General features: G+C 38.5%; 1 protein-coding gene across 1 annotated transcript in view; it reads left to right on the top strand.

Annotated features, from left to right (window-relative positions):
- The window catches only part of LOC139734290 (NADPH oxidase 5-like), a 61,208-nt gene that overhangs the window by 30,423 nt on the left and 18,725 nt on the right, over nucleotides 1-12,060 (top strand). Inside the window, exon 5 of the mRNA XM_071645084.1 lies at nucleotides 5,711-5,921. Within this exon, the coding sequence (XP_071501185.1) occupies nucleotides 5,711-5,921 (211 nt within the window). The remainder of the gene's footprint in view (nucleotides 1-5,710; nucleotides 5,922-12,060) is intronic.

Genomic DNA, 12,060 nt, shown 5'->3' with positions numbered 1-12,060 from the left:
TCATCAGTGATATTCTGTTTTAATGATTGGCACTTTTATGATTATATCGTTTATCCCTTTCGGTGATCAGTCATTGTGCCATTATGGGACATTGAAAAAAAAATAACAGTGGCGATCACACTACGAAGCAGAAAATTGGTATGGAAGCCCGATAAGATAATGTGAGGCAACCTTGAAAATAATTTGCAAACAATCCCTCGCAGAGCAAATATTTGGTCTTGTGAAGGCCAGGCTATTCCTCTTCAACCTGCTACTTTTCACGGATGCTTGAAAGTTAGTAAGAGGTCCACATACCGTATCCTTTAATACGTTGTCAAGCTTCGTGTATGGCTAGAACACGTACTATTAAAGGAGACCTCCAGATGATTTTCAGACTTTTACGTTATGAATAATTATAAATTGGTTATGCTGGGTACAGAGTTTCAGAATCTATAGTGAATGAGATGAGGAATAGGAATGTTTTTAACATTTATAACAAACTGCAATGAACAAGGATGATGACATGGCAGCCTCACTCTAAGAATGCATGAGTAGGGCTCAAGGAAGCAGAACAAAAGAAGAAAGGATGCATAAATTCTACACAGGTGAAATTGTTAAGCATGAGTGATATTGTAAAGGAATTACACTGCTACATTTCTGAAATATGTGAGGCTCCTATGTCATCATTCTTGTTCAGTGTAATTTGTTTTGGGTTTTCAGATAATTGATTTCTCTGCTCAAGGACCACAATAAATTCCACATATCTATATACACGGAGCTGTTGATTTCCATGATGTGAAATTAAGAAAATCCTCTGGAATGCTCCTTTAAGCACATCTCCCACACACCACTCTTCTTTACCCGAATCCCTCTTCATCCACACTTGAGCTGCCGACCGGTATCCACTCGCTCCGGTAGAAGAACCCCCATCAACTCGAGGAGGACGCCTTGCTGCTTTTGTAATCTGCAAATTTTATTGTACCCACACCACAGTGGAGTTTCACCAAACAACCTAGGCTCTCCTTCAGAAGCAATTATTATGTACTAAAGATTACGGTCACAAGTGCGACTCTTGAAAACGTTCGGACGTCATACTATTGTCGACAAACAGAATAGGATCCCCCCCCCCTTCAAAAAAAAAATGAAAATGAGCGTGATATTAAAACAATTTTCATTTATTGTGAAAAGGTTATACTCCTGACGCACTCTTAATGCATCCGATGAAACAAATACAAATCTTTAAGTGTTATATACTGTGTAACTACAAATATCGTATAAAACTGGATTTGAAACGTTCTTTTCATGAACACAACATACTTGTGAATTACAGTACCTCTTCGACCTCGCTGGAAAGATTAGAATCTTTGTCCAGGCAAAATTTCACTCTTTACGTTATCAATACCTACTTGTGTCTCTACCTATACGAACACGAATGCATGGTTTTGTTGTTGTTGCTGTTGTTTTTTGTTCGGTTTTTTTTTTCATGTTTGGGTGTATCCGGGGAGGGGCAGAAATTCAATTTTGTGTTATGTCTATTGCTTGTTCTTTTATTTTCACTTTTAATCCTTCTGGTATTAAACGCTCTGCAGCGAAATTTAAGCCCAGCAGAATTCGTATCCCGCTGAGAGAAAAAAAAAAGAGACAAGAATTAATGATTAAAAAGCGTTCTTTGATTCAGTTTGTGCAGCATGACGTCGCCGACACCAGATTGCTTTCAGCATCTTTCAATAGGTTAAACCGCCCTTGTGACTGCAGGGCGGTTGAGAACAGGGATATCAAAGGCAGTGATAATATTTAATGGTGATACCAAGGAGGTATTGAGAACATCAGAGATCTGGCAGGTGCGTGCACTTACAGGACATTACACGTGGTCATGCTCACACATTCCCCCTTTGGCCGACAGCTCCACAAGCATCCCATACGCCTTTTGATTGCAACCACCTGACACTGAATTATTGAAGGTGGGCAAAGAATTTATACTGCGCTTCAAGCGGTATAACCGGCAGAGAAGTGTGAAGAAATTCTGCTCCATTCGCATCTTCTTCTTCACCATCAAGTTCTAGATATTTCGTCCGTCTGTCTTTTAATTGATCTACTTCCTCTTTCCTTTCCTCTCATCTGTTCATTTCACCCTTGCCTACTGAGAATATCTACCAAAAGTGATATTTAATGCTTACATAAAGATCTTTTCACATCACCACTGGGTAATGTCTTATCTTATTTCATTTCCAATTACTCTGAACCAATGCGATTTTTGTCTCCTCTAAATAATTTCATCTTGAAATTTTTATAAACTATCATAAAAATATTCTGTAATTGCAAGAGAGTAAATCGGTGTGGATGGTGTGGGTGTTCATCACACGCCATCTCTCTGAATAAATGAATACGTGAATAAATAAATGAATAAATGAATAAATACATAAATAAATGACCCCTTACATAGATAGATAGATAGATAGATAGATAGATAGATAGATAGATAGATAGATAAATGAATAAATAAACAAAGCACTAAATAGATAAATGAATAGATAGATAAATAGATAAATTAAATAGATAACGAGAAGACTCAGAAGCACATGGATCTCCCCACCAATGGCTTGAGTTAAAAAAAAGTATATTGTGAGTGGGTGACGAAGTTCATTTAGTGGCATTTATGTGGGTGAGTGTTCTCGTCGCCCTGTACATGGATGAGCAGACTTATTCAATGACATCCTTCGTCTATGGGAGACTATGTATGTACATTAGTGTGGTGGATGGTTACGAATAGTTGATGCAGTGCCGTCGATTGCGCAGAATAATCGCGACAAAAATTTATAATGAATACGTATAATATGTCTCCTTTCTTGTGTGGCCCCTCGGACTGATGAATGATGTCATAAATGGAACCTTAGCAGGATGTGGTCACGGTTTTGTTTGGATTTATATGAAATCACCTGTCATTCCCTTCTCTATGTTTTGTTTGTATCTATTATTAGACGTAGAATTAAAAAAAAAAAGTGCAGGAGAAGATACGTCACCGGATATCCCTTTCTTTCGCCCACTCACACACACACACACACACACACACACACACACACACACACACACACACACACTCACACACACACACACACACACATGTGCATGTATGCGTCAAGTTATGTTAAGAGTAGATAGAACCTGTTATGCAAATTATCTTTATCGAAGCTTGGACTTACGGCATTTTGCACCGACTCCTCGGTGGCGTCGCGCCGTTTAGGCTTACACATTGCAGCCTGGAGAACTGTTCTACGATATCACGTAAAGTGGTGTAAGAACTGACATTGAGCTGTGGAGGATAAAAGTACGTATAAGTCACTTATTGCCAACTCTCAGCCAATCAGATACGAAGGGTTCGCACGAGCAGCTAACAGGCATGACTTATGTTATGGTATCTCAGTCATTCATTGTTCTATATCAGAGGAAAAAAGACGGGGAAAGGCGTAGCACAAAACGAGATAAATCAATTATTGCAACCTTCGTGAATAGCGCCCAAATCGCTCTCTGTACACAAGAGATGAAATCGGCTATGCCATTAAAGCTCCTGTTTTAATTGAAAAATGGAAAATGTCACGCAGTATACCTCATTACGTTGAACATGACCTTGTGTGGTGCTAGAGGGTCGAGTTGCTGTGAGAATCCAGGGGCCTTGTAAATGGATCCAACTATACAACCTGTAATCCGCTCTCGATCCTTCCCAAATCCATTTACCTATTAATGAACGGATCAAGGATCTTCTCGGGTTTAACAGTGTAAAGTGTTATGATAGACGCATCTTATTTTCAGTTATACAATGACGTAATGGCGTAACCATGCCACGTCAGCGAATAGAGGTAGTTGTATAAATTGCTAATGACTGTATGCATATTTGTGTGTGTGTAATTCTGCACAACTCATCTAACACTGTTTAAATCTGCCCTTACACATTAAGAATCTTGTTTGGACAAATCTAAAATAATCTCAGTTTAAAGGGATCGTATATTTCTGGTTGAGACTTAACCTCAGGTTTCTAGTATTTTTGGGATAGGTAATGAGAAACCTCTTATGAAATATGAAGGAACATCTAATTCCAAGGAAAATTCAACGTTTAGTTGGTGAAATTTCGTTTTGGGGTTTGGAAATTTGGCTGAAACAGAGCAATCCTACCACCTTTTAGTACGATCGCTTTGTTTTACTTTGTTTTTGGATGTGTCAGCCTTTCCAAACAGGATTTTCAAACTTTGAATTCCTCTGAGAATGGTATGCTCTGTACTATTTTACAAGTGGTTTTTTGATAATTTGCAAAAAGTTAAAAGCCCAATCCTCACCTCTACGTACCATCCCTTTATTTGATCATCAGGAAAAGAAATGCTTCGCTACTGTCTTAGATCTACCTATACAAAATAAAAAGAAAAATGCATTGAAGGCACTCTCGATGTGCAGATAGTTCAATGTATGTCTTCCATGCGTGTGTTTCAGAACTTGAATTAACCTGTGGTTCACAATGACATGTATTTTTGAAGATCTGCGAGACACCCCGTGATATAGTCCCTCCGTCCGTGAAATGTTCATTTGGCTGTACCTATCACAACGCAACGCATGTCTGCAGCTGCAACGAAATGTGTGTGTGAGGGGGGGGGGGGGAGGGGGGGGGAGGGGGGGGGGGGGCTAGGAACATCTCATACAGATGTTGACTCATGTTAGACTTCGATGATGTCTTGATGAATACATGTAATACATGTGACAATACAGTATGACAATAACTATAAACGGATTAAATAATACGATACGCAAAAGATAACGCGACTTAACGCGGCCAGGTGTCTCTCTTAGATTAGGCTCTTTAGAAGACGCAAAAACGCACCCCATCATTTTTAACGCGACACTGGACAATACGTTGTCACGTTAAGGTGGAACACACACAAACACACAGACAAACACACACACACACACACACAAATCCTATTATAAGACATTCCAATGCGATGCTTTCAGTAGAACCTTTAATGGAAATATGAGAACACGCAGAGGATGGTTATTACTGTATAGAACAAGAAATGATCTCTGAGTCTAGTAGATCTGGAAAAATATCGAAATAGATTTAAACCGATCAGTACTGTACTTGGTACTTGGTACTTGGTACTTAGAATAATCCTCCAAAACACTCCATGGAAAGGTTTATACTGGAAAATATACTGGATGTATAGTTCTAGAATTAATAATCTCGTGGGTACTGTCAATTTATAACTGGCGCTTGTGAACCATGAAAATAAAACGAATAAATGAATGAATGAATGAATGAATGAATGAATGAATGAATGAATGAATGAATGAATGAACGTGAATGAATGAATGAATGAATGAATGAATGAATGAATGAATGAATGAATGAATGAATGAATGAATGAATGTGAATGAATGGATGAATGAATGTGAATGAATGAATGAATGTGAATGAATGAATGAATGTGAAAAGATACTGGATGTATGTAATTCCTCCATTAACCTAATACCAACCCGAGGGAAGCTGTTGAGTCATAAACAAATAATCTCGTGCTTAATGACAATTATTTTTAACTGGGGCTTGTAAACCATGTGTTCAGAACTGTAGTGGGATTTCAAGTACAACAGTGCTAAGCCTGCAATCTTAATTCCAGTTCTGATTCTTGTTTGTTTGTTTATCTGTTTGTTTTTACTTTCTTTTTTTCTTCTTTTTCTTTTCCATAACCAGGCAGTGGATTCATCGAGTTCGATGAACTCAAAACGGTCCTGCACTCGTGCACGGCGGAAAGCGCCCTCACTCTCAGCGACGAGACGCTGACCGAGCTCACGGAGATTCTCTTCGACGATGCGGACGTCGATGGTGACGGCCAAGTCAGCTTCGAGGAACTCTCCGACCAGCTGAAGCGATATCCAGGAATCACTGCCAATCTCACCATAAGGTAATGCATACTAACTTGTCTATTTTTCACTTTTAATTTCAACTGAATCACATCAACTTAAGCTCAATTTTGTTTTTTTATTAATGTAATTTGTTCTGAATTTATATTATCGTATGTTCAGGGAGTTGGGAACCCTGTCTATTCTCGTCACTGCGCCGTCTGCGTGTACTGGAGTCGGTAATAGCAGTAATACTTAATATCACATCGCCATGGGCTCAGAGTTGTCGTAAGCGGCCAAAGGACTACCGGTAGATAAAAGAGGAACTACCAATCACCGTCTCTCAGTAAAGTAATTGCGGCCCGTCACCAAGTCGAAAGTCGATGTTCTGATTTTGGTAACGCTACAGTTTTATATTGTCTGATTTCTAATGGTTTATGCTTTGTCACTTTTTATCTACCCCTCTTCCAGATAGAAAGAGACGTGTAGTCAGAAAAAAACACCAAAATATAAAAATTACAATTTGGAAAGGAAATTTGTCACCAAGAACACAAAATTAAGAAGGCCAAATTTGAAATTCAATGGAGTCAAGCGTGCAGGGGGTTTTGCCTTCGGATACAAAAGTATGATTAAAAAACAAACAGTAATGTGTAACAATATCTCTATTTTAAACAGAGACATTTCGAATAATTTTTGCAAAACATTGTGTGACTTTGAAATGCAGGCTATAAATTATGTGATATGTATGTATATATATAATAAACATCAAAGTTCACTTTTGTCCCCAACCATATCGCCTATATTTTGCTCTCTTTTTTCTTTTTTTGCCTTCGTTGTCTGTAACTTTATCAGGATACGGTGGTGACGGGCGTCTATTGCATTTTACAGCGAAACGATCTTTTTTTCCAATGTAATCCTATATATTCTGGAAAGAGATAAAACATGTACATTATATTCTCCACGTGTATACATAGTAGGTCTTGAGATTAGGAGTTAATGCATACCATCCGTACAGTGCTACATACGGAACATACAAACATGACAAAAATACAATAAAATGAAGCAACAAGATAGTAATTAGTATGCAAGTGTGACATCAGGGTGCAACTGCTAATGATAACTATCATTGAAATATACCGAAAAGTCTTGTAAGTTGTTTTGTTATCTCTAACTCCACAATATTGTTTCACTGACCTCTTCTTTGTGGTCACTAAGTGTAATGATTCGACATGAAAGTGACAAGCTGCATCCAACACTTAATTGCTCTTTTTTATGATATTACAGGTTGTTCATTTCTGTCGTTGATTTTGCTAACTATTGTATTAAAACAACAGCAGCAAAAGACACTTTGAATTTTCCATTGTATGCCTCATGCAATAACAAAATGAAAAAAAAAAGCATGCCAAAGCAAAATCATGTGCTTGCGTCATTCATTCTAACAAGCAGCATCAATGTCCCTTTTTTCTAAGAAAGAAGGGGATATCCTATGAAAATCCAGAAGTTTAATTTTTTAAACTAGGGATAAAGTCATCAAAGAATTGTTTTCTTGCCGCTCGTTTATCCAATTACCATAATGCACCGAAATGAAGCATCTGCAATTTATGAAAATATACAGAGGATATACATAAATGAGAATTATTTTGTTCACCTGTCAGTGCTAATTGTTAGCAAGTGAATTGAATGGTACATAAAACCCTTTCAATCCGACTGCAAAACGATTTAAATCAGGAATCTTGTTAATGACGCATCAGCTAAATTGAGACAAATTGACTATATCGGAATGTGTGCGCCCTGACACACGCAATTCGTCATTAGCTGTACTATGACCACCAATGTACCATAGAATTTTATTTGGAAGATATACGCGCCCACCAAGCACCACTTACTAATAGTCCCTTATCATAAAGAAATTTTCACTTGATGCACTCATTGGTATTCCGCGAATTTACAGGCCCAAAATATTGAGATAATATCGTAAATGTCATAAGGAGAGGACTTAACAAAATGGCGCATTTACTACGGACAAGCTCGTCATGCCTTTCTTAAATGTTCTGCTTCGGTGATAATGAGTCCACAGAGAATATCGCACTATACTCCTTGGATAGACCAGGCTCATCCTATGCTTCTATACTCCTACCAGCAACAAGGTAATGAGCTCGCTGGCCTCTTGGATGGATAAAGCTGAAGTGTCAACATTTCGATATGATATGATATGATATTTGCTCTATAAAATAAATTGCAATCTATTCCAGTCAAGGTCGATTAGTGTCTGAATTGCCATTTGATTGCTTGCACGTCGCGTCCGCACCACGGCTTAATCTTGTTTCCGAGAACTAGGCGATAATCTGATAAAAGTATGGGGGTGAGAATATAAAAGTATCAACTTTCAACTCTGACCATTTCAAAATGCAGCATGGGTTTGTGCGGATGGGTTTAATGTTTTTTCTTTTATCATGTCCATGTTTTGCGGACTTCTTGTTTTTTCCCCTGCAAACTGCATGCCGCTTTCTTTCTGTTCTGCCTTCAACCACCTGTCATTTCTACTTCAAAATAAAAAGACATGAAATCATGAATCATTATTATGCATCATATTTTGTGCGTGTCCTGCATGTCTGTGCAACTGTGAATCGCTTTAGTGCCAATTCGGATTCTGTAATGAGCCAGCTCACTGTTACAATTGGAACAATTAAGTGCGATTAAAGGTCACTGCGAACTTTCTATCAAAATTTACTTGTAACTGACGTATTTGAAAATTTTGATGTCTTCATAAAAACGGTGTACATGTTTGAGCTAGGTGCATATCGGAATGCAAAAATAGATGTAATTTTTCAACCAAACAGCAAACGTCATTCATGCAGTGGCACTTAGATTATTACCCTTTCTACCTGTCAAATTTCTACCTCTTTGCTAATCGAAAGATTAGTCCGTGTTTCAAAAAGTCTGTGATTCAGAGGTTTTTGCGGACCATTGTTTACTGTGAAATGGCTTATATTGTATGGCAATTAGCGAATACTGCATAAACAGATAAGTCCTTTCTCTTTTTACTCGAACACTTGCAGTTATGGCAAAGGCAAATCTTCCACATGTAAATTAGAGTAAGCTAGTAAAGCAGTGGTCAAGCATTAACCCCGAATATTTTGAAATATGCAAATGCTCAGAAAGCATTTTAAAAATGCATGCACTCATCTGTCTGCTACTTATCACGAGGAAGATATCCAAAGCAGCTCCATGATATTCAAGTTTTGCTTAAGTCTTGCTCCCCGTTGCAACAACTAACGTAGGTCCTATTCAAAGTATAGGCATTGAAGAGCGATGTATAACAGCAATTAGACCATTCTACCTACACAGTGTTTGAGTTTTCTGCATTATTTTCTTATAATGAATATTCCTGTTAATCGGGAAGAACGAAGATTAACCGGAGTCTTGCCTGGCTCAGGAAAAAGACATGATTGCGAGTTCGATCCCGTTTAATTAGTTTGTTATTATTATTATTATTATTATTATTATTATTATTATTATTATTATCATTATTATTATTATTATTATTATTATTATTATTATAAGCCACCCAATTAAAATGAATACCTAGTAAAGTGGCATAGTTTGGCGGAAAACCTCTTTAGATATTGAAAACACTTGGAATCTCGTGTGAAATCGGTCCCAAAGCTGCTACAAATGGCCAAAGAATGCATATTTCCGATTTCATCGACCAAAATAAACTATACAAACGCATTTCTCTGAGGATGCAGTAGTAATATTGTTCTTAATATTATACTTAGAGAAGAAATCCATCCCAAATGTAAATCAACTTTAAAAGAAAGAAAAAAAATATCCCCTACAGAATGATCGAAAAAAAAAATCGGATGAGGAATAAGCAACATATGACATTTTGAAATTTCACATATTTTTCGGAAAACATTTCTTGACCAGTTCTTCTTTACCATTGACGGACAACCATGGTTTGATCGGTGTACATGTACTGAGCATGGCAAGCTCGTGAGCAAAGCGCCCCTGACCGAGTGGATTTAATGAAATGATTAAACTGAAATTGATACCGTTTCATAGTTCTGCATCGCGATGACCTCTGAACATGTTTAAGTGGATAAATAGTACTACAATCAAATGGCGGCCGTGCTGAACACTAGTCTTGGGCCTAGGAGAGAGGGAGAGAGAGAGAGAGAGAGAGAGAGAGCGAGCGGGGGCGATTGAGCAAGGTTAAACAAACAATAATGAACAGACAAGATCCAATATGGTAGGGAAATTACGTGGATGTAACGGATAATATCCTACATGATGAGGGAAATGACGGGTGCACGTCACGAGTGCGACACCCACGAATCATACAACCCATGAGTCATACAGCCCACAAACTATACAGCCCAAGATTTATACGGTCCATGAGTTCGATTCTAAGCAAAGAGGCCCATGAGACCGACATATCAAGCCCCGTGATGTAATGTCGATCTCGTGGGTCGTTTGAACCGTGTGTCGAACCCGTGGGCCATTTTTGCTCAGTGTCAAACTCGTGGACCTTGTTTGCCTAGTGTCGAACTCGTGGGCTTTGATTACCTAGTGTCGGACTCATGGGCCTTATTTGCCTAGTGTCGAACTCATGGGTTGTATAGACTCGTGGGCTTTATGACTCATGGACCTTTTTCAGTGTCGAACTCTTGAGCCGTATGACTCATGGGTGTTGGTCTCGTGAAATGACACCGAAATGACGGGGTTGTAACGGACAGTATAATCCTACATGTATATGGTGGGGAAATTACGTGGTTGTAACGGAAAAAATCCTTTATGATGGAAAAATGAAGAGATCGTAACAGACAATATCCTATATGGTGGGGGAAATGACGGGGTTGTGTAACGGACAATATCCTATGTGGTGGGGAAATTACGGAGTTGTAACGGACATTATCCTATGGTCATGATGGTGGGGAAATGACGGGGTTGTAACTGAATGGGAACAATTGAGTTTTAACTACATTGACTCTACGAACAATAACGATTCTTCTTTTTCTTCTTCTTCTTAACCTTCAATGGGCTAGAGTTATGTAAGCCTATATCACGAAGATAATATTGTGCAGGTAGGTTGTGTCCGCCACTTCAGCGGGTTAGCACCCTGCTCTTTTCGACCAATTAGTGAAGGGGGGATCTTCTGAGTAAGTCGTGTCTAATACGGGACCTCTATTTCATGTCCTATCCGAGGGACAAATTATTTTGTCCCTTATCCAGTGAGAACGGTATGATTACAACACAACATTGTTCATTGGTATACGGTGTGATGGTATACGGTGTGATGGTTTTCGTCGATTTGAGTACGAGCTACGAATCAAACATGTTTCGTAGTGGTCTCTTCAGTTTGAAGCTGCAAAGTAAGAAGATTACCATACATTGTCTTGCGTACTTTCCGCATGTGGTGGTGGGAAACTAATAGCGCATAAAGCCAAATTTTCTCCTCGAATTCTCCAGAGGTCCTGTGTTGCTACAATGGCTGAATCATGAATGGTACGTGCACATAATTTCTTGTATCACACCAAATGATTCTGACGAGACAGCCCACTATCTAATCGAATAGGATTTTCATCTGTCAACCTACTACTATGTATGTGAAAACTTTTCCTTTGATTTGTTTTAAAAAATGCGATTTTGTGGGCATGCCTCATAGCAAAATATTGTAACAACATTTGCAAAATATTTCGCTTACGCATATTAGAAAAAGAATAGTATGGCGTAAAAACACAAACATGCTTATTCATTTAACAATTTGAGGATGCCAATTTGAGGATGCCAATGTGCTAAAAAAAAGCAAAATTTTCGCCTTTACTTCATTGTCTCTGGCATACTGTGCCACTTTGATCAATCTCTTAAGTGTAGGCCAAGTGATAGGTGAACTCGCACCAATTCATCGCCCTAGACCTGGTATACTAGGAAATTGAATTAAAAAAAAGGAACACTCGCTTGCGGCTGAGAGATTAAAATTGCTTTTGGTTGCGTTATGAGAATTATTTTATGTTCTATCGTGCCATTCATGCTTTCAGTGGTGTCGTACGATGCAATGGATCCAAATCGTCTGTGTTGATATTCCCTCTATGAAGATGCCAAACTTTGCTAACTCTCGATTTTCATTCTGCTGGCGAGTCTCTGTCGCGACGACGTGTCTACATCTTCTTTTGGAGAAGCGGTGTAACCATGGTAACC

Source organism: Diadema antillarum, unplaced genomic scaffold (genome assembly GCF_040938485.1).
Source record: "Diadema antillarum isolate AM-2024a unplaced genomic scaffold, OU_Dant_1.0 seq00000522_RagTag, whole genome shotgun sequence".
In the NCBI taxonomy this organism is placed as follows: Eukaryota; Metazoa; Echinodermata; class Echinoidea; order Diadematoida; family Diadematidae; genus Diadema; species Diadema antillarum.
Note: the sequence above shows the minus strand (reverse complement) of the source record. Positions and strands in the feature narration are given on the sequence as shown.